General features: G+C 39.3%; 1 protein-coding gene across 11 annotated transcripts in view; it reads right to left on the bottom strand.

Moving 5' to 3' along the window:
- znf608 (zinc finger protein 608) overlaps positions 1-24,541 on the bottom strand; it is a 91,479-nt gene that overhangs the window by 61,102 nt on the left and 5,836 nt on the right. For 10 of the 11 annotated variants that reach the window (XM_059969680.1, XM_059969675.1, XM_059969674.1 and 7 more), the window contains one exon: positions 3,206-3,458. In XM_059969680.1, coding sequence (XP_059825663.1) covers positions 3,206-3,407 — 202 coding nt within the window. In that variant the 5' untranslated portion in view covers positions 3,408-3,458. Of the gene's footprint in view, positions 1-3,205; positions 3,459-23,830; positions 23,953-24,541 lie in introns of those variants that run through there. The other variant, XM_059969679.1, reaches the window with a different exon arrangement.

Genomic DNA, 24,541 nt, shown 5'->3' with positions numbered 1-24,541 from the left:
CCCCAGTGGTAAGAGGTTGTGGTTGTGGAGGAAGTTGTACTCTTCATGAAAATCCACAAGCTACTGTTTCCAATCAGCCTAACTGGCTGAGTCTGGACGCCAGCACCTGGCTACTGGAGCTCCTATTTGCATGTTACAGTTAAACCTTGACCATTATCCTCAGGCAATGATGAGCACAACTACACTTTTGGTCAACTGACCTGGGCAGAAACGTGAGCTGGTCTATTGACTTTAGAGTCAGAAAACCAAACAGATTCAAATAGTATCAACACTGCGACGGAAAGAAAATTCAACCTCCCTCTAACCCCATCACACTGACCTCCGACCCCTGTATCCTTCTCTTAAGTTTTATACATTTAAGTCTGATAAGCAGCTTAAATGGTAGCAGCAAAAGAGTTTAACATACACAACTAATTTATTACAGTTTAAAGCTGTTTTATATACGGTAAAGCACAGACTAAATTCTCATTCCATTAACACACTGGGGCTCCATCTTCGACCCAATTAAATCCATTAATGGGGATTGCAAACCTTAGCATGCCATAAAAGATCCTTTGCTGTAGTCAGGTATGTCTGTGCTGCGGATAGTTCGCTCCTACAGTAAGCCCCTGATCTTTCTTCCTTTATTTTTTATAAATGCCTTTGAAAATCCTGCCTTTCCTCTCTATTCATGCTAGATAATCACAGCCAGAAAAGCTCTGACAGCTTACGTAATGGTCTCCTGAGGCAATTTGTCACGCCAGATATTAGCCATCTTCAGGAGCTTAGTAGCCCATTTGTTTCCTTTCTGCTGTGTGCAAATAGTTTACCAGACAGCACTGCAGAAAGAATTGCCTTTCATTCAGCTGGTTCTACGTGTCCATTGTTCTGGCTCTCTTAGCAATTCACCCCTTAGGCAATAGTCTCAACCAGCCTTCAAATTATCACTTCTGATGATTGGAACTCTCACATAATAATAAGCTCTGCTTTGCTGCTGTTAGGAAAGAAGTGATCATCTTTTCATTTAAAATGCAGGACTTTTTTCTGTTCCACTGTTAACAGGATAAAACTTGGCACCCTTTTCTTCTGCCTACACTGCACTTTTTATGAGCAAATACTCAGAGCTATTAGCACAAAGGAAAGCGAATGGCCACTTATAAATAATCAAGTGGGTTAGCAACATCTTCACCAATCCCAGACAGGCATTCCATTCTATTCTAAAGAAGGGGAGAAGAGGTAAAAACAGAATGGGTCTATAGAAATATGCACCAATTTTGTAACTGTTATATTAAATGTGATTTTGTTTTGCCTTCAGTCTCCTGGCCGTATTTTTTCTGAATAAAAACAAAGCTAAGAACATCTTTATTTTGCAACTGAATCCTAAACATCTAGTTTTACATTTTTTTAAATCACTGCTATCTATTGGATAATAGAACAGACCTCATGCTTGCAATTTTTAATTAGCTGTATGTAATGTCATCATTTGTTAAAAATAGGGAACATTGTCCATGATTATTATGATTTGTCCACTAATTTCAATGGTTTTCAATTCAATCTTGTGTGTGCAAAGGGGATTCAGCAAATATTTTATGAGAAAATATTCTCAATTGCTGCCTACTGGGAGAAAAAATAACAAAATTAGGTAGAGATACAGCAATAAACAAGAATTATTTTTTCCTGAACTATTTGTTCCGTTCAGGCATAAAATATTCATTGGGTCAGAAGGGTATTTGATTCACCATGAATAACTCTATTAAGGTCACCACAGGCTCTCTTTACTGCATCACAAACAGCCACACATTCTGGTGCTGGAGGGCAGTCATTTCTAGGAGCCTAGTTATTCCATACACTTCACCACATTTTGTATTGAATTCATAAAAGCCCCCAGCTATTTTTAGCATTAGTCATTGCCTGGTTAAAAGGAAAACTTCTATCTATTAGTTACACGAAGAGTAAGTGCTGAAAGAAAATCAAGTATTAAATCAAGAGTGAATGACCAGGAGTAAGTTCTATGAATATTAACTCTTCAAGCTCATTAAGAAAACAGGAAACATAAGTAATTAGAAAACATGTAGTGCTGATAGCAATCTTTTCCCATTGTATTCTAATTACCTATTGGGGAGAACTGGAACATTCATTTCCCAACTGGCAGCAACAAAAATTACTATTTCAACTAAAACCAAAGGGAACCTCAATGGTTAACAGCAACTTTCAATGTAAACAAATAAAACTGCTCCATCTCAGCCTGAAACCCTAACTGCAAAGGGGAGGAACAAGACTTCAGACAAACTGAATTTTAACCTTCCCTGACCCCACAGGTGTTCAAATTCTCAGTTACTCAAAGCCACCAAAAATACTTGAATGATAAATGTCAAGAGTTGACAGCCTTGTTTAGTTATGGTCCTTAAACACTGTAGGCTCTGCATCTGATGCAGGTTTTGTATTTCATCTGGTCAATGAGGATGGAAAATACTAAAAGCACTCAGAAGGCCAGACGGCAACTGTGAAAAGAGAAACTGGTTCACGTTTTTATGCAAGACCGTTCCTCAGGACTCTCTCTGCTCTAGTGTTGTGCTGGTGGTGCAATCAGATGGTGGCAAATGAAAATCAACTTGCTAAGGTGACCCTGTCAGGAAGACAACTCCTCACACAACCTTAACGCAGTTGGAGAAATGGCCTGGAATAGGTTTAGGACTGCGAATATGGATGTGTGTTTCAGCTCTCGACAAAAGGAAGTCTGGCAAATGTGGAAGAGGTTTTAAAAGACGATATGGGCAGAAGGTCTGTGCTCAACATGGGTTCAGATATGACTGTAAAACCAGAAACAAAATAGGTCCAGACGTGGGCAAATGAAGTGAGAGACAGAGATACAAATTCAGTTGGGTAAGAACAAATTGAAACATTGGGTCTACCTGGACAATTGCAGAATTGGAAATGCATCATGAAATTGCAGAGGGACTAAGAAGATTACTTCAGTCACGATAATGTTGAATTGGGGAAAACTTTTCCTCATCTAGTATTGTACCACATCAATCTAACTTTCTCAGCGTAATTCTGATTCTATCGTGCTCTATCCAGTTTTTCTTTGAATGGATCCATCAATAATTTGTTCCAAATGTCTCTCAAACCTCATAGGGGTAACCAAACATAACAATTCATATTTTTACCCAAATTATATATATATATATACACACACACACTTGTAAATATTTGTTTAAGCATTTACCTTCCTCCGTTTCATGCCACACAATCCCTTCCAGGTTTACACTGGTTCCTGGCTCACACGGTCCAAGGCATTCTGGCTCAGTCACTACTCCAACCTCACAAGTATTTATTCCCATTGAACGAGTCCTTACTAACAGCTGCTCAACTGGTGCAGCAATGCTAGATGAAGGAGGAAAGTAGGAAGGCAGAATCTGAGGTGGCATGCTCACAGAGATCGGGGGCGGAGGGGCAGGCACAGTGAACAAAGGATCAACCTGCAAAACAAAAAAAAGGAAAATGTTACAACCTTCACTGTCCTTGGAAATAAATTAAATCTCAATATCCTTCCCATAACAATTTTTGGTAAAACAAAATCTGAAATCTCATTCAACTTTCAGTTTAATTTCATTACGAGTGAATACCTCCGGTCAAGCATTATGTTGTTTAAGCCCTTAATAATACAACAAATGCCATTTAAGAATGCCTTTGGAAAGAATGCGCAATATATTGATAGGAGCTATCAGAAATAATCCATTATCCTTCAACAAAGAAAAGGATATTCTACAAAATGTCACACATTAATGAGCATGTGCAAAGCATTAATCATCCCGGAGAAAGTTCAATGGGTAAAAATTAATATTGCTCTAGATAGACTCCATGTGGTTTCTGCATAAGAGGGCAGAGGAAGTTACAAGGGCATGCTGTAATCTGGAGGAGGGCTAACTATGTTGGGTGATCATCATAAACTAATACTTTGAACAAACCTGCCACACAAGGCGTTCCTTTATTCTGGTCATTTTGTTAGTCAGAGCTTTGTAGGTAATGGTTAGACTATCCTTTTGTACTTGCCCTGCACATCTTAACAAGCCTTAGGAAATGCACACAGACAAGAATGATTTACTTGTTATGTGTTTGAATCAGCTGCAACACATGCACCAAATTGCAAGCTAAGCACAGCCTAACTGCTTCAATACTTTCAAATGATTTACAATAATCACCTAAAGGATAAGCACACAATCGTAATGCTACATAGCTTCAACTCTGCCATTGACTGCCTGGCAAAGAGTCTGCACCTGGGCCAGAATAACACAGCATGTGCCTTTCCATTATGATTCCACTCCTCTGTCACAGTCATCATATTTTTGCATTAAAGAAGTGAAACCAGTGCCATTGTCATAGATTTCGACATCTCGTGGAATAACACATAATGAAGAGCATTGTGACATCCTATTTAATGGATCAGCCGGTAGTTGTGCTATTTGCCCACTCAGATTAGGAAGCTTTTCAAGAGCCAGGACTACAGTGGGATATTTAGGCACATCTCGAGAATCCAATTCACGTGGCTCACACGAATGAAACTGCTGATAGGCAAAAGGTATTACATTCTCACCATACCAATCCTGTACTTTGTAATGTAATACCTTTAAAAGGCCCTGATAACAGGATAGTATCTCTTCTTCCCTAACAATGCCAGATCTGCTGAGACACAAAGCTCCAGGGAAAGACAGTAACTGCTTTAATACTGAAAGACACATTCTTTGATGAAACCTCCCTTTGTTGTTTATTGAAAACCTATTTCAAATCTTACCACAAGCAAAAGACTGTAATCAAATGTAGCCCCGCAGAGCACATTACAGGATATATTTTTCCTCGGCACGTAGCAAAAATTCAAACTGAATGAGAATAAAAACAAGAGACACAAAATCTTATTCAGTGTTAAAAGGCTAACAATGTGACGCCAATGAGCCTCTTTCCATTAAGCAATGCTCTAACACCATCTGTTTCCTTCTGCGATTCAGCCCTCACAAAATCATATATCATACTAAAAGAAGGAAGATACCAATTTTATTTTATAAAGTAATTGCTTTGGGGATCAAATAACTGCTTTCCTCCCCCACACACTTCTCCACAACCTACTCTCATGCCCATTCTATTGTGATGGGAATTAAAGGCACAGTCTTTTCAGGCAGAGAAGGAGCACATTGAAAAAGGGATAGAAAACAGTGGGTGCACAAGACTTAACAGCCGGACGTGGCAGCCTGTCAGAGTGGGGAAAATATATGTCAGAAACAGACGTTCTGCTTTCTTCAGCGCTACTCGAGCGTGATTATTCCCAGGTGTTTATGTGTGCTGATCAGAATTCTGGCAATTCATCACAGAAAGCAGAGCAGGGAGAAAGAACGTACTATCTACTCTGCAAAGATATTTACACACATAACTAAAACTGTGCCCAACTCTTATATGCAAGCCAGCTCTTTTCAAAGGCAGTTGGCCATCAGCTATTTATGTTCACAATGTAAATCTCCTGTGCATATTTTTTCAGCTTCTTTAGCAGTAGACTGTATGATGAATGCTGATCCGTGTTCATAGTGCTCAAATGCAGTCAGACTTTTCAGAGGTGGAAGATTTTTTTAATTAAATGCCAGAAACATTACAAAGGTAATTATTTATAAAATGACCCAACTCTATGCCTTACTAATCCTGCAAGTCAGATATTGTCAGAATTCTCCAGTAACTTGCTTGATTTGAATGCTTCTCTCAAACCAAGGAAGTTATTCTGCTGAATTCCTGTGTTCTGAGTGTTGGAAAAGCATTTGGGCATTTTGTAATTACTCCAGTATATACCAGCAAGCCTTATGTAGAAAGAATTCTAAAAAATTGACACTGATTTACGGAAAGATATTACAGCACCGCCACCAACCTAATCATTAGTACTCCAGCAGCAGTCATGTGAACACATCAATTATGGGCAAGTGCCAAAAGCTCCAGAGATCCAGCAGATTAACAGGCAATCCTCTGTTTTACAAGCATACATCAAAAAGAATATTAATAAGAGGAGGGGGCGGTGTGAGAGCTTGTCAGGCTGATTCAGCCATGGATGTAAGCATTTCTTCCAGTCTTTTTTTTTCCATGAAACTATTCCATGAAAGAAACTGGCACCAAATACAAAGTCTCTTGCCGCCACCTTTTCAAAAGCACTGTTGTGGATCACTGTAACATTTAGGAAAGTAAGAAATCTGGAATTAATTTCATCCTGCTGTTCTGACAAGTATTTAGGCCCCTGGTACTTTTAAAAGCATCAGTTCAATATCTTCTCATTTCCACTCCTCTGTTACTAAAGCAACCAAATTTATCAAAATTAGCCTTAAATATTGCAAGACAACTGGAATTACATCAAAGTAAAATCCTTCCATGTACAAATATAGCAGAATCCACACAGGGTGTGCTGAGATCTACATGCATTACAGTGCTGAAGTTTTATTATTTAATACTCAAGGGATATTTTTATCACCGATATGCATCCATTATACTTGAAACTGGATCATACTCGCAGAATTACTTGTCTCATGCACACAAGAGGGTGGTTTAAAGGCGGGGTCTTTTATTTTTTGTTGGTTTGAAACAATAATTTCAAATGCAAATAGACTATTTTTAATAATTATAGCCTCCAGATCTACTAAAGCTCTTCTAGACAACTCCATGTGAACTATTGAATACAGTATTATCAAAATCTCTGGAAATCTATTACTGTCAAGCAGTATGCCAGCGGTAATTCCCAGCAGGGCACACATTATTGTGTTTTTTCCCTCTCTCCACTCCCTGCCTTAAATCCTAGTACTAATGCAGCTCTAATGACCTGGACTGAAAAAACCGGCTCTGCACAGTTACCTCCTGTTTTGAATTCATTGCAACAGATTTACAAGGTCAATGGCATTAGTCAGCATTAAACATGCAGAGATTTTAAGAGGCCTGGAATGTTAGAGATAGAAAAGCATAAATCGAGCCAAAGGGGGAGGATTAAAAGAAAAAAACAATATAAAATGGAGTGCATTATTTCCCATGGCATGTAGCTACAGAATCATTTCAAAAGCAAATCCTCATATTTTATGTATAAGGAAGCTATTTCTTTCCTTTTCCTTTCAGCAATTAGTAACACACAACTAAAATACCATTCTGAAACATGACATGTTCCAATCAAGCAGTCCTAAATTTCATTAGCAAACCAATAATTGTACAAATAAATGGGCAATCCCCAATGTTCCATTAAAGGAGGAACTTTACCTCTCCTCTTCCAGCTCCATCCATAAGTCACTAAAGCAAAGGATGATCTATGGGTCCAGGCTGCTCACTATGAACAAGCTTCAATTAGATTAGACCAGCAAATATTCAAAACAGGTAAAAATGTGAGCGGCAGTGTCGTTTAGTCCGTGCCTAGTAGATGGCTCCTGTATCTGTAATTAACATATGGATGCAATCTTCACATTCACTCAATTAGTCACAGACGTTGTTGGTAAGCTGAGAAAGCAAATGCTGCTCATCCCAAGGATTTACAGTCACAAGCATCACACCACAAGCTCAATTCCTCCCCATTATGCTTGCACAGCCAGTAATCACAAACCTATTTTTCCCCCCTCTTCTCCCTCTTCCAAATGTGAATGGGTTCAAGCATAAAACCTTCAAGTAAGCTCACTGTCAGAAAAAGGAATGAATCAAGAACAATAATGTCTTTCACCGGCACCTGTACTTGGACATAATTAGTCCAACCAGTTTCATGTTTCCTGTAAGCTATGGAGATGCAGCAAAAGCCTCACTCATGCCACAAAAGAAACTGATATAAATGTCACCCAACTAAAGTGCGGAATAAAAGTGTAGCTTATTCTGAATTTTAAAAAGAGTTTTTGTAAAGTTAGTTCACAGAAGAAAGAAAGAGCTGCCACCACACTACACGAAATTTCCCCCCACTTATCAAACCTCCAGATTCCTGCAGGGCTACAAGGGTTACAGACCGTGCTTCTCAAGTGCTCGTGCATTATTTGCGATGCATGCCAGAGCAGCTATTGGAACAGGAAGGCTTCACAATTGAACCTAATCCTTATGGTGTCTGGTGTGGGGCTTGAGAGGGGAAGTCTCATTCATCATGGAAGCCTCAAGTGACTTCCCCTCTCTGTACGGACATTGAAAGAAATGATGGTAAAATAGCCACCCAAATTAAACAAGTTCGGTGTTGGCCTGGAATGAGATCTGAAGCCCCTGAGCCAAAGGGATATCTTTAATTCCTATATGCAATTCCTCTACAAACCACCAATGTTTCAGTTCTGCTCAAGGCCCACTCCTTTTTCTGCCACTCTTCTTCTCACCCTGTCCCTCCCCGTTCTTTCCACAACTGAAAACATGGTTGATTTCTAACTTACCCCAGTTCTGAGGAATGGTCATGAACCTGATGCACCAGTTCTGTTTCTCTCTCAATATACTCCCTGCCCTACTGAGTGTTTCTAGCATTTTTCTTGTATTCTAAAAGATAACACTTCTAGGAAACACAGCCACCCACATCAGGAAAAGGTACACCATGGGGTCCAGAGTTCATTAACATTAAAAAAAACTAAGCTCTGTTGTCCTCGGTAATGCGTTATTACTGCTGATTACAAGGTCTCTCATAACACTACTGCCTTTTGAACTCAGGGATATTTAAACTTGTGATAACATTGCAAATATTTGTTCTCATTTTTTTAATACTATACTCCAAACACTGAGTATCTACATTATTGAGGATGCAGTGTGGTGTCTAATTGTTCTGTTTGTACCTGGCAGTCAGCCAGCAAGTCTTCCAACATTTCATTCAGCCCACTTTGTGATTAATAATACCACTTTCAATATCTGTGTTGAGTTAATACAGTATTTGGGACATTTCCTGGAAGATTGTTTAGAAATGAATCATATTTCTTCAGTGGGATTTTATTTAAAGCAAACTCCGCCACCCTGTTTCAGCTTCAAAGGTCAACAAAGCCACCAAACCCTCTCTTCCTGATCCCTTTATGGCCTTTTCTGTGCGCACTAAAATAACATATAAAGTTACTTGCCTTTATTCTGCGTTACTTGGGTTTGGTGGGGGGAGGGGACAGACAGACTGGATAAATGTTCATGACAAGAAACTAGAGACATTTTCAATTGATCTGCTTTACCAATATATCATGGGGCGCATTTTTTAAGCAGATCTAAGCTATTTAATTGTTTCATGCTTGTTATCATTGTTTCACTGCCTCTCGTGCATGTTGCTAAGTAAAATGCCCAAATGCAAGTTTTGCACGGTTACGATTGATAGGTTTTGCCAAGTGGCAAATCAATCTTTTTTTCAACATATCTGGTTTGGTGCAGGCACTTTAAAATAAAATTAGAGATGGTCTCCGGGGCTGTGACAAAACTCCAGATAATGATAGGTGTTGGGTTCTTAATGAATCAAGGGCAGAGTGTCCAGATTTCTAGATCTGTTGAGGATGGGCAGGTTTCATCTAGGACTGGGAGTTCAATTCAAGCAGTAGCACGCGGAATGCTGAACGAACTCAACAGGTCAGGCACTTTCTACGGAGGGAAATGACAGTCAGGGTTTCAGGTCGAGGCCTGTCAGCCAGTCCTGATGACAAGCTGCGACCCCAAAACATCGACTGTCCACTTCCCTCCATTGATGACACCTGACTCACTGAGTTCCTCTAGTCTTCTGTGTGTTGATGCAGGTTTCCAGCAGTCTCTCTTACATCTTCACTCCAACAGTACATACACATCTTGGTGGAAGCAAATGCCCTCTTCCCCCAAACCCAAGTCTGGGGATCCTACCAATGTCCAAGGTAGGGTCAATCATAAAACTTGATCCAGCGGTGTAATATCCCGTTAATCCTGTCACTCACAACCATCCTTACGCTGACAACAAAAGAGAAAAAATAACAAGAAATCCTTTGCTCTTTGTGAAACTCTTTGACTCATCAGAATAAGGTCATTAATTCCTCTGATACCAGTTACTTTGACAACAGCTTGTGCCATTTTAAACATCATAATCAATTTTCGATAGAAGGGTACAAAAAGCAGAGTGAATGAGAAAGCCAAGGAATTCCCAAATGTGATTCTATGCTTTATCTTATTTCTTATTTATACAGAGATACAGCACAAATCGGCCCCACTGCTCCAGCTACCCGACACCCCTCTTTCATCCTAACTTGATCACAAGACAATTTACAAAGACCAATTAACCTAGCAACTGGTATGTCTTTGACTGCCGGAGCACCCAAAGAAAACCCAAGCATTACAAGGGGAGGATGTACACAAATTCCTTAAGGAGGATGCCGGAATTGAACTCAAGAATTCAACATGAGTTGAAGTAACATAACACAAATTAAGATCCCAGCTACACAGCCATCACTAAATCCAATGGGCAAGCACAAGCATTGCAGAATGCACCTTGGCTTCCTCTTGTGCCACAATGAGGCCACCATCAAGATGGAGGAGCAACACTCTATATTCTGCCTGGGTAGCCTCCAACCTGATGGCATGAATATTGATTTCATCTTCCAGTAAACAAATTCCCTCACCCCCTCCCCTCTTCTTCTATTCCCCACTCTGGCCTCTTACCTCTTGTCACCTGCCTATCACCTCCCTCTGGTGCCCATCCTTCCCTTTCTCCCATGGTCCATTCTCCTATCAGATTCCTCCCTTTCCATACCTTAACCTTTCCCACCCACCAGACTTCACCCATGACCCTCTAACTTTCCTTCTAGCTTCTGCCTGACCTGCTGAGTTCTTAAAGCATTTTGTGTGTTGCTTTGGATTTCCAGCATTTGCTGAATTTCCTGTGTTTATGATTGTAGGATCTAGGCACTGAAACAATCTCTGAGGTCTCTGGCCTCAGAAATTCCTGCTTGCATGGATGGATAAGCTTTGGTCTCAAAGAATGACATGCAGGTCTCCATTGTCGAGCTGAACCTTGTAATGGTGGAATCTGGTCTCACAGCTGTGTCATCAGCACAGTTTAATGTGTTGTCAGATCTCTTGAACTGGCAACAATCTTGTTTAAAATGAGTAACAGCACCTGGAAACCCAAACACAAGAAGAACATTCTACACAGCATTGAAGGGTACGTTGAAAGAAGAATTGTTTACAGACACAGCATTCAAATTGTCCATAACAGCTAAGGTTAAAATACCAGTCAATTGACCATCAACAATGGCACAGTAACAATGAGACTTTGCCTTTGGGATTTCTGAATAAAACCATTAAAGTGAGAGCACTGTGCTAGCAGTTTGATAATTGCAGTAGTATTTTAGAACACAAATTATTGTTTACATAGTAAGTAAGCCATTGATTTATGGCAACCTAAGACAAGTGAAACCAATTAGAAAATGCAAAATTGCACAGGTGACACTGTGCGTAAGAAAATTTAGAGCAAGAGTTTGTGTGAGCAACATCAAGCAGGAAATAGATGGCTGCGGTTCAGCTTCCACATTGCCTCTGAAATACCACTCCATCCCAATCAGTAAATAAATTGGGAAACAGTGATGTAAGACCAAATTGCTTAACATGGCAGCTTTTAATGCACAACCACGTGATTTCAGAATTTATCTTTCATTTCTTGTGCCTTTGCGTGTCATTAACAATCTTAGTAACTGCCCACCTGACAAATGATCCCTCGGAACACCAGCCCAACATTTCACAAAATGCCAAGCAACAGCAAATTAATCGCTTCAGATTCTCGCTACCCATTAACACGGGTCACTAATTAATTAGGATGCAGAAACAATGGCAGACTTACAGCACACTGGGTAATATTTTTCCCACTCACACAAAGTTCAAATCTTAAGGATTTTGCTTTGATTTAATGAAATGCTTTTCTCTCGCTCCCTTCCCCCATCCCCTTCTCTCCCCACCATGCTACCCACAGTGGTTGTAAAACTACTCTACCAACAACTGGTGCCCAATAGCTGGAAGCAGTTTGCCTTGTCAAATTTCTGACAGTCTGCCACTGCCCATCCCCCATCCTCTGTCTGTTAAAGGCACTTATTGTGCTCAGCAGAGTTGCCTTTCCTTATTAAGAATGCCTTTTACCTCTTGTTTCACTAAGGGGTGGAGGACAAGGCAGTTTAACCGAAATAAGAAAATGCTACTTCATTTCTGACCTACAGCATCTAATTCTTTCGCCTGATACTCCTAGCCAACATTTGGCTAACAAATGTCACCTTCTCTCTATAAATAAGTGATTTGTTCGACATTTAAACCAGTCATACATTTTTCTTCCTGCTGGCTCTAAGCCAAACAACAAACGCACTGCCTCTACCAATATTAAGTGTGGTTAAAACTGTAATAACTGAATTTCAACTACATACAACAATGTAATAAGAACTGCATCAACGTAATGACCACAATTGTGTTGATTATTGAATTCATCATTCTCCAAAGATTTTTTGGCCAAGACTCTCATTCCTTCGTGATATTATCTCAACTGGGCTAAGACAAGGTACAGATATCCATGGCGCCCAGCTTTCTAACTATATATAGACTGTTATCAGCAAAAATGTTCAAAACTCGTAGGTAACTAATAAGCAGGAGTCTATCACACCTTTTCATTTAAAGGCATGGTGAACACAACTTTACCACACGTCACCTTCAAGAGGAATGCAGGGAGCAGTAACCAATGTATACAGCAATCAACAACAGATTTTGATTCCGTTATGTCGAGGGGAACTGTGACCACCACCCTTTTTAAATTTAACTGTCCGTGGAAGCTGCCGTCTCATGTTTACTCTATGGCAACATGCAAATCAGAGAGAGTACAGAGGAGATTTACTAGAATGTTACCTGGGTTTCAGCACCTAAGTTACAGAGAAAAGTTGAACAAGTTAGGTCTTTATTCTTTGGAGTGTAGAAGGTTGAGGGGGGGACTTGATAGAGGTATTTAAAATTATGAGGGGGATAGATAGAGTTGACATGGATAGGCTTTTTCCATTGAGAGTAGAGGAGATTCAAACAAGAGGACATGAATTGAGAGTTAAGGGGCAAAATTTTAGGGATAACACGAGGGGGAACTTCTTTACTCAGAGAGTGGTAGCTGTGTGGAATGAGCTTCCAATAGAAGTGGTAGAGGCAGGTTTGATTTTGCCATTAAAAAAAAATTGGATAGGTACATGGACAGGAAAGGAATGGAAGGTTATGGGCTGAATGCAGGTAGGTGGGATTAGGTGAGAGCAAGCATTCAGCATAGACTAGAAGGGGCGAGATGGCCTGTTTCCGTGCTGTAATTGTTATATGGTTATATGATCTTAACTACTGGGTTCACAACTGACTCCACCTTAGTGAAGACTGGTGTCAAGCAAGGCTGCATTGTCATCCCCAACACTATCCTCAAACTTGCTGCAATGCTGTAATCCATCCCCAAGAGGACAAACAGAAACTGAGTCTTGATAAAGGGTCTCAGTCCAAAACGCTGACTGCTTTATTCATTTCTATAGATGCTGCCTGATCTGCTGAGTTCCTCCAGCATTTTGTGTTGAAAAATAAATTGCTCAACTTAACTAGTCAGCAGGACCAAAGTCTCTCCAACTTGAGTCATCAAACTACAATGTACAGACAATGGCAAGCTATGTGCATGTTTTCGGTGCCAGCTGCAGGTTTCATTAACTCATTCACTGAAGCATGCCAGAAAAGAATGGCCTTACACTTAACAGTCATAAAATTGAGCCCTTTAGAATTCTGCTGTCCTCTAGTGCGGACATTGTATTCCACGATCTTACTACACCAGCAAATTACAGGTGGGCAGAGGAAACACTTCTCAAAACTTCTTTGTAAAAGTATAGTAAGGTAACCAGCTCATGGGAGCACAGTCAGTATGACTTCAGAAGCCCCGTGCAAATGGCAGAAAGAGCGCCTACTCACGCAACGACCTCAATCTGTTATTGTTTTACCTTGTACCATGTAATCATTTGATCTACATGAACAGTACGCAAGACAAGTTTTTCCACTGTACCTCAGTACATGTGACAATAATAAACCAATTCCAATAAGCCAATTTATAACCCATGGAACAGTCATAGATGCAAGTCGTCCTCACCCTTGTGAGATTGTCTTAGAAGTTAAATCCTTAGTTCTCTATTCCATGGGATACGTCCATGGGCCTCCCTACAATACACTAAAGCCCGAGTCCCAAGCAGGTTTGGCCAAGTCAGATGGCCTAAGACCTACTGATGTCCAAGGTACAATTTTAGGGAAGTGATATCAAAAGGACCTTTTATCTTCCCTTTGATGTCAATAGGAATCTAATGACTCTAAAGTTTCCAGACTTTGATCTTTTATAAAGATTAGCTCTATTTGTCACATATACGTTGAAACATACAGTAAAATGCGTCGTTCGCATCAACGACCACAACAACCAATACAGTCCAAATACGTGCTGGGGGCAGCCCGCAAGTGTCATCCTGCTCCTGGTACTAACATAGCACACCCACAGCTTACGAACCCGTACGTCTTGGAATGTGGGAGAAACTGGAGAACCCAGAGGAAACACACGCAGTCATGGCGTACAAACTCCTTTCAGACAGAGGCGGAATTGAACCCATGTCACTGGAGCTGTGCAGCATTGAGCTAACCAAAACGCTGTTGTTCAGCGGTGCATCAACAATCCAAATACTGTATGTATACAAAACTCTTATTTCACATGGAGATAAATGTTGCACTTAGAAATAAAAGTTTCCAAGCCAACACACCATCCCTTACCTATACCTCCCGTCACCCAGAGGTACACTTTAGATGTTTACATATTCGTACAGCAGCAGAGTTTAAAGACGGCAACACCATTGACGGTAAAGAAAATGCTTTGGGAAGTAGGCAACTGACAGCGTTAAAGGCCCAGAGGCAATTGAAATGCCCTGGGATTGGAATTAAAAATGCTACACTAATCACACATGACTTCTCTCATTACAGACCAATAATAACTATGTTTTGTTTGAATATTTTTATTAAAAAGGAACATGTCGGTCATTTACCTCCTGATGAGCATTCGGTGTCCAATCTGACTTTCCAAGTACAACCTTGGAACATCAATTGCACAACATAGTCTTTAATTTTATCAAAATTGATGTCCTTGGCTTTTATCTCTGAAGCTGTATTAGTACAAGAACTTGCAGGGTCAATATTTTGTACTGTACACCAACTGAGCTTTCACCTTTTAGCAGGAGTTGATGCAATATTTGGGATTCTCATCTTTGATGTTTTAGTTCCATAAAATTAGGAATGGAGTACAGATGTTGCAGGTAAAAGATGGAGTGTATTTGCATTAGAAAGGAATCAGTAGTCAGCTACAAAGATACAATGGCTGATTTTTAAAACAGGAAAGACAAACTCTAGATTTACAAAGCCGGTCTTGATGAAGGGTCTCAGCCCCTTGTTTATTCATTTCCATTGATGCTGCCTGACCTGCTGAGTTCCTCCTGTGTGTGTTGCTCCGGATTTCTAGCATCTGCAGAATCTCTTGTGTTTAAGACAAAACGTTTTAAATTTCACTTCTGAAAAACTGCAGATGCTGGAAATCTAAAACAAATAAAACAGAAAATGCAGGAAATACTCAGCAGATTAGGCCACATCTGTGGGAAGACAAAACAGCAGCAACAATTTGGGTCAGGGACCTCTCTGATGAGCCTGACCTGCTGGGTTATCTGCTTCTGTTTTAATTCCATTTATGTTTGACCACTGCATATTGCTGCTCTCGTTCCTCAATCAAGTGTCTGCACACTATTTCATAGAAGACAGAAACAGAAAATAGGATTTATTTCTACTGTGACATGAGCTCACCTTCTAGAACTAGTTTTTTAAAGCAAAGTTATATACAATTCTCTGATTATTTTTCCCTTCAATTGTTATAAAGACTATTAGAATTTTCTCCAAGATTTTGCTGTCTAGAAGGCAATTAATTTATTCCAGTGAGACAATTTTCTTTGCCCATTAATAATCTATTACTTTAAAACAGAGGACTGGTAAGCAACGATCAAGAGTGCAAAGATTAAAACCAAGCAGGCTTTTCAGAAGACTTCTGACATTGCTCTTTACAAAGGCAAAATTGTCCCAAAGCTAGAGGTGTGGGACAAAGAAGGAATTTACATTGGAAGTCAAGACAGGAGGCCAGAGTTGTTTATTTGAAATAAATGCATGAAGACTATTAATCAAAGAAGGGTTGCTATCAAGATTAAAAATACACTGACATTCCCCAAATTACAAAGACAGAGAGGCAGGAAAGAATGCTAATGTCAGCAAGGAGGGTTCTTACAGAGGAAACAGATTGTGTAGGATAATATAGCAACGGTGTAATGGAAACAGCTGTTTGTTTTATACTCCGCTGTCTGGCATCTGCTACAGCATCATGGGAAAGGTTGGTTTAGGATTTCGACAACAAATATAAATTCAGACAACTAGCCAAGCAGCAGGATGCAGAATGTGCACAAAGAGCCGGATGATCTCTTCAGAAATATGGTGAAAGAATGAGGGGGCAAATTCCAAGGGGCTGAATTCTGATGCAGTAACTGGGAAATGCTGTAGAATGAAATAAAATGCTCTGTCGGGTTTGGGCATTGTAGAGGGGCAGTGACAAGAAATAACAAACACACTTTGAAAATATACAGTGTGATGCAGAGAGTCTTAACTACAACATCAGAGGTACCTCACTTCACACACTCCCTGCCTTTACCCTGAAAGCAGTGGCCTACATAAGGATTTAATGAAATGCTTCACCTGTCAATGCAAATCCACTTAGTCAATATTCAGTGCTAAGTGCACCATATGTGAAAGCTTCAGGAGAAGGTTGGAAAAAATGAAATACACCCTTTAATAAAGCTAAACCAGTGCAAGCCCATCTGCTTCAATTAGAGGAGTCAAATTAGAAAAATTACAGCTATCAAGATGTTTACGAGGCAAACCTGTTATCTTTGAAGAAACACCTCCCTTTACACCACAATGAAGACAAGGAAGGCACTATCCAGTATGTTACGACAATATTTTATTCCAAATCAGCTTCTCCTAATGCTGTTACATTTGAAAGGGTTTAATTGCTTGAAAAGGCTATTTTACAAAGAACAAATCATTGATGGGAAAGCAAGCCATTCAATGGTAGAAGAGAGTTAATTTAGATTTCATGCTTTTAGGAAGTTAAGCAGAGTTCTTGACCATACCCCGATATGTAGCAAGGATTCACGTGCACTCATGACACCATTAAATAGTCATGGAAATGGCAGGAAGAAGACAAAGCAGGAAGATTCACATGCCAGATTACTAAGGGGCCACTAAGCCCTCCATTTCTTATAGAAAAAGCAAATTAAGAATGTCAAGATATTATTTTTATTTACAGTCGTAATGGCGAAATGAATGCCTGAGTGAAATACATTCTCTACTTTTGTTTCTAGTGATTAACATAGCTTCCTTATGAATTTTATTACATTTATTATAGGTTTTTGGTAGAACACAAGGTTTCTATTCTAAATACACATATAAAATTTGACCAGTTCCAGAAAAAGAGCATAATTTAATCAAAACAAATGGACATAATTTAGTTAAAAAAATAAATATAATTCACATAAACCTTATCCTACTTCTGACATCCAAATGAAATGGCAATCCTGACATGTGACCCTGGAGAAATGCATCACCCCTCCCCTCACAAATCTGCTTTCAGCTCTCAAAAATGATACAAACAGTCCTATTGTCAGCCAATCCACGTTTAATCCATGCATTAATGTCTGAATAGTTTTACAACCCTTCATTTAAATGCAAAGGCTTTGTTCAACTTGCCAAGACCATTTAGTTTGGATTAAAGGGGAAAAAAAGCAACAGACACACTGTACTAAAAACCATCACAGGCACAAAGCAGCCTTTGGTATTACTGCTGTCCTTCTCCTTTAATACCCTTTAGTGGCAAATTATCGCTTGGCCTGATCTTCTGTTCTTCACTAACAAAGGTTATCCAATTTGAGGATCTCGTCCCAGTTAATGTTCCAAGCTGCTGAATTAAAATGCTGGTTCAAGCATCTATTTAACCTACCGAATACGCTTTTTTGGGCACATTTTTCACAATGCTTAATTTGAGGTTTCTTTAAAAATAGAATTCATGCATTTCAGCTGGTCAAAAGCACACGCACAGTGCTTCCTTCATTCTGGTGTTCTTATCCCCCACACAGTCCCACTGTAGAAGAAAGGCTGATTTAAGAAAAGAAGCCAGCCACTGCATTCATTTCTGAAGACCTCTAGCAATTCCATCATGTTTTTGGGAAACAGAGAACTTGTCCATTGACAAACTGAAACACTATAAATCATGTATTATGTTAACTTAATACAGTTAAATGGTAGTGAACAGTTAGCTTTGACATTTTAATAGATTACCATTCCCGTACTTGAAAACTTGACAGCTTTTATTTTACTTATGGAGTTAAGCTCAGTACTGAAAGATAGTCTCAGCCTTCGGCTTTCTATAGGGATTGGAAAATTCATGTTTGACAGGGTTTATCTAAGCTCAAGGACGAGCTTTATGCTTAGATGACTACAAGGTTTGATTACACAGATGGATTTCCTATCTCGCTTCATTTCAGATCCTGTTTTCAACTAAAACTGCATCAGGGCTACCTTCTACAACATTTAAGTTACAGCTTCTACTGACAGCAAATACACTCAGCATGAAAATGGACACGTTAATCTGTAAGTGTAAGTCATGAAAAATAAATCATTACACAAAGAATCTGCTATAAAACAACACAGGAAATTCCAAACCTTACAGATCAAATAATTCTTCTGGGTGTAACTATAGTTATTGTACTGAGAGTGGGGGTCAACTTAGGATCTTCAACAGAATTATTTGTACAGTTTGATAAAAACAGAAGTGTGAGGATGATTAACTGACCTGCAATATCCTTTTCAAACTGATCCATCCTACAGGGAAAAAAAAGGTTTCCAAAAATTATCCACAATAAATTAGAATTAAGAATGTCATCGCTGTGGTTTGACATCCATATGAAAACACACCATTATGCTTCTAATTATCTTGACCCACATGGGAAAAGCAGGAATGCATTATGTCTTAATGATCACAACTAGAGGTCCTGGCTTTTCTTTTGCAAGGAACAGGGAAGATCCTCCCTGCAGCTTCACTATTAACATGTCTGTTTCCTGTCAGACCACTCAGAGATAATGTCATTTATCTCTAAGCGGCACAAGACCAGTCATTAGCCTCAATAAAAAGACCTCGAACAAAGAACTGTGATTGCTATCCATTGCTCAGGGTCTACAGCCAAAAAAAAACTAATTTCATTGAGGGAAAGGGGGTGTGGAGATGCTGAAGTGAAGTGCTATTTGTACACACTCCGACCAGAAACAAGATTTTTGCCTGACTTACTGTATGGTTACTGTAGATGATTAAGGTAACCACATAAAGCACCTCATTTTACTAGTCAATACAATTTAATTTTAAACAGGAAGATATAATGCAGGGGATACTCAGCAGGTCAGTCAGCACTTCTGGAGAAAACAGACTAGTCAGCATTCTGATGAAGTTGGCAAGCACAAAACATTCATCTGTCATTCCTACAAAGCATCTCCAGTCTGGTTGTTTTTCAGTTTAATTTTAGAATTACTTTTGATAAATACGACATACTTCTCACAAATAAAAGTTTTCTTGGGTTGGTGATAGTCCGAAGAGATGTAAAATAAAGGGGCATAACTGTAAACGAAGTTAAGGTACTGTCATATATTTGCGTGGAAAAGGACAATTGTGGAGCCAAATGGCTTTCTCCATTTGAGAAAAACATTGGATGCTTTAACAAATCTGAGAATAATTCATCAACTAAGTTAAATGAATTTAAGATTTTGTCAACATAAATAATAGTTTATCCCTGGGTAAAAGATATGTGCAGCACAATATTCCATTAACTAATCTCCACAAGATGCCTAACTGTTTCTGCATCGCCTAATTACTGTTGTGCACTCTGGGATGTAAATACACACACTCGCGTACAATGTGCCAAATGCTCACTAGCTATCATATTGGTGTTCCCTTTAACATGTTAACTTTATACAAGGAAATCCTTTACCAAACCCAATGGTTCCACAGTCACAGTATTTGCATTCCAATGTTCATAAAGTCAATTATGTTTAAAAAGCACCTTTTCGTTTTGTCCTGCAGGTTATCAATATAATGTGTGTGTGTTACTACCAATATGATTTGCTTTCTCCTACATTCTGTTCAGAACTCTTAGAGTCACAATTTTGATTAACTTGCATTTCTATTACTTAACTACTTCAGGACATCCCAAAGGACTCCAGAGCCAAGAGCACTGGCTAACATAGATATTCCTATGGCTTGTTGTTGACCAGAAACTCAAAGAGGACAGGCCACGACTATAAGATCAGGTCAGAGGCTGGGTATCCTGCAAAAGTGACTCCCCTCCCAACAATCCAGACCTTTCCTCTGTCTGCACGGCACAAATCAGGAGTCTGATAAAATTTTCTCTCCAGCATCAGTGACCCTCTAGATCCTCAACAACACCCAGTTCAGAGCACTCACTTAATCAAAACACCATCTAGCATCATACCCTCTGCCACCAGTGCACAGTGGTTGCAGTGTGGTAACATCTACTGTTACATGTCAAGACAGCACCTCACTTGCCTGTGAGTTCTATTACCAAGAAAGCCAAGGATAGTAGAGAACAACACCGCACCAAGTCACACACCATCCTTTCTTGGAAACAGATCACTAGTCACACTGAGAATCAGGAACTCTATCTGAACAGGACTGTGGGCTATCTTCACCAAAAGGGCCTCAGGGCATCAAGGAAGCACCTCAGGGACTCCCAGTATGCACTAGCCTTGCTAACAATGCCCAGATCCTGAAAATGACTTCATTAAAATTTTTGTAAATAAACATTAAGACACAAATACTAAACAAGTAAAATAGCTTTATGAAAACGTTAGTAATTGATTATATTGTCTTGACGTCCTTTTCAAGGTACGCGCATTAAATATAATTCAAGAAAGAATTTTAGTGGCCTTTAGAACTATATGGCCTTACAAATGAGATTAGTAATTCAACTCGTTATTGGTTAAAAAAAATCAATAGGAATGCTAGTCTCACAGTTCCTGGGAGGTCATTACAAGTTCGTCCAGAAAGTTCTCAGCAGTCAAAGGGCAGCAGCTCATTCGTTGACTTTGAAAGGGCTCTGGTCACACTATTCAAAGTTACAAAGCATTAAGTAGACTGAAGAGTTTTTTGTTCTGCCGGGACTCGTGCTAGTTTGTGGTGCCATTCACCAGCCAAAACTCATCTTGCAGAGTTTGAGTCAGCTTTTTAAACTGCTCACACTCATACAAATCTGCCCTTTGTTTTCCTCTTTAATGACTGCTCACCACTTACAGTCTTTTACCATAGACTGTAACAGACAAGCAAGTACAAAGAACAGGAAGGTATGTGGATGTTTCCATTCAAATCGTCAGCATGACCAAAAACAAGCACAAAAGACCCAACAGAAAATGTGGTTCTGCCTGCTACTCATTTTCGGTGCAATTCCTTTCTACTTATTGGTCTGTTGCGACTGAAAACAGTTGCTAGCATTAATGATCCATCAAATGGTTTGTGGACCCAATTCTCAGCTGTGAAATTTATCACTGCATCATTTTGAAAAGGTGACAAATTCTTCCCTGGGATATTAACAGGTCTGATGAGGGCTCTTCAGTCCTATATCAGCAGCATGTTCTCTGCAATAGCCCAGCAAGAAACATAACAAGCGATGAATAGGGTTGCCAGTGCATATTATACTTTCTAGTCCTGCAACATACCAGTTAAATCAATTAATAGCAATTTACAAGATAAACCATTGAATCCAATTGGCTATGTTATTAATACCTCAACTCAATCTAATCATACACAATTCTGATTCACTTATTGGACAAAATAAATCATAAAATCTTATTTGATATTAGTGATGGATTGGGTGCTAACAAGCCTTTGTTAGGTAATCCTACACTGAAAGGCTTTTGCAAACTCCTAGGAGTGGTTATTTGTCTTGCTAAGTCTCCATAAGTCAAACATGTTAGTAACAGATAAACCACAAAAACTGGGCTACATAGAAATAGCACAAACAACTCAAATTATAGGCTGCATTTTACCCGAACCATGCATGCAGGGAGTGGCAAGTTTTACAACATACTTGCGGTTCTCTGTTTTACAGACAGGGAAAAAACAGAGTCGGAAAAACAATTGGCTTTAATAGGATCTAATTTACCAAGTTTTTATATGATTAACTGCACCAAACAAATAGAATGCCCACATCAAGAGTAAAACTGCAAACACACTGCAGAGATTAAACAATGACGATGACTCTTGAGGATTTAACTTACACCTTTAGCATCCTGCAACTCAAACAAGTACAGCTGGACACATTTGTCTTCAACCTCATTTAAACCAGACAACTATATAAATATTTCACAGCCTGTTTAACAGAAAGTGCCTTCACCTTTCAAATAAATAACAAGTGCAAGACACTAGTGTATACATTAATATCATGGGTTCCATATCAGGTATCAATTCATTTCCTTCAAGCCATATGCTGTGTATGCTGAAGGTTTAAGTCTGAATGATCTCTGGAGCAGTCAACAGGAAAACGGGCTGTGCTAGAATGAATAGAGTCTGCTTGTCAATTATATCTGGGAAGAATCAAGACAAGCAAGCAGCAGTACCATAGTGGACATTTTTCTCTATGACCCACTGATTATCAGCAGGCACAGCTTTTGTACAAGCACATAAACACACATATTCTCGATTGTTTTTGAGAAATAGACACATTGAAATAGTTGCCCCAAGAGACTATTTGAGGTATAAATAAGGAGTAGTGCAACCACACCAGTCTAATCTCTGTTGCCATGACACCTGCTTCTAAGATTTGAAAGTGTACAGGCTGCCTGCTAAACAAAACTGTTGAATCTGAACATTTGGCTGAAAGATTAAAAATAAGCTTAGAGGTGCAGGCAGCAATGTCTTTTTGCATTGCACATACAGCCTGTGAATCCAATCAAGTGGTCCTGAAACCTTAACCACAGCCATTGTGTAGGGCAGATTAGAACAAGTTATCTTGATATTTAAAGGAGATTAAAACTGTTCCCAATTTGCTTACTGTTGGAAACAACGGTAAAACAATTTGATTGGAGGATTGTCAAACATGTCAAACAATTTGCCAATCTTCTTTTTAATTCTAAATCTGTTTAGATACCCTTCTCGTGACTAATAGACTATGAACATTAGCCTCTGCACCTTGCTGTTTAAATCTTTATTAACATCTCAATGTCTCCTTGAACTGTTTCCCCGGCAATAAAATTAATCAAATAAAATACTGTCTTCCACACCAGCCAGTCTTGTTGCTGTCTAAAGTTTCCAACAATAGTATCAGCAGAAATTCAAAGGTCACCACCTCAACAAGCTGGGAATTCACTTTACTCTATTATGCACTGAGACAAAATCCTCTCCAACTCAACTGACCACTTCCATCACAGGGAATCAATTTATTGAGTTGAATGGGAAGGGAAACGTTGAAAAGTAGATCACAAGCTGCTCAGCAAACTATATTAAAAGGAAGTAATTACTCTGAAAGGACTAAATTATTCAATTTTTTTTAACCAAAACTTAAGTAGAGCAGACAACCTTCGCTAAGCACCACATCAAAAAGCAGTTCTGAACACTGGTTTAAACATTTTGTATATCTTATCAGAAATAAGGAATTGTTAGGATTTTGTTTCAGGAATGGCACATTGTTTCACAAACCGGCATCAACAATAATCAGTCAGCTTCTTAAAATGGTATAATTCCTCTGACCTCATAATTATCCAACAAACAATAGCTCCGAGCCTCCTGAGAAACTCCACAGTCTTTGGATAATTATCAACATACCAGAAGCCTGGTTACACACCAACAATGCAAGGCAAGGGCAAACTTCCCTTTCACACTGAATCTACAAAACAGAGATCACCGTGCCCGCACTGATGTTAATAAAATATAAGGCACCATTCGGCCAACCCTGCATTCATAAAAGACAAGCCTGGTGCAGCCTTTATGAAGGCGTTTAGTGTGCTATTTGATTACAAAGCACCTCCCCCACCCTTTAGGCAAACAGCAGTGATCACAATAACCTCATTTCTCTCCAGCTGCGGATCTTACTCCATTGTTTGTGCGTTATGATCGTAACACCAGCCCGCTATTTCACAAAAACGAGCGAAAATGTGGTTTACTCATTTATTTGGAGAGAGCTCTGAAGCAATGTTGGATAAACCGACGCAAAGTAATGGTCATAATTCGTGTTAAGACAGTTGTCAACAATTAAGAAATATAGCCACAAACCCTTTTCATACTGTCGTCATCCGCAGTTTATTACTGAGGTGCGTTCAAATTATAGCAGATATATGTGAAAGGCAAGCATTATAATTCCTCTTGCATTATTCATCACCATACATCATTTACATCCACAAAAAAATTTGTTTTAAATGCAAAGAATTCACCAACAAACACGACAGAGAGAAGTAAATTATG

This window comes from Hypanus sabinus, chromosome 5 (assembly GCF_030144855.1).
Source record: "Hypanus sabinus isolate sHypSab1 chromosome 5, sHypSab1.hap1, whole genome shotgun sequence".
Classification (NCBI taxonomy): Eukaryota; Metazoa; Chordata; class Chondrichthyes; order Myliobatiformes; family Dasyatidae; genus Hypanus; species Hypanus sabinus.
This window is presented reverse-complemented; position numbering and strand designations above follow the sequence as displayed.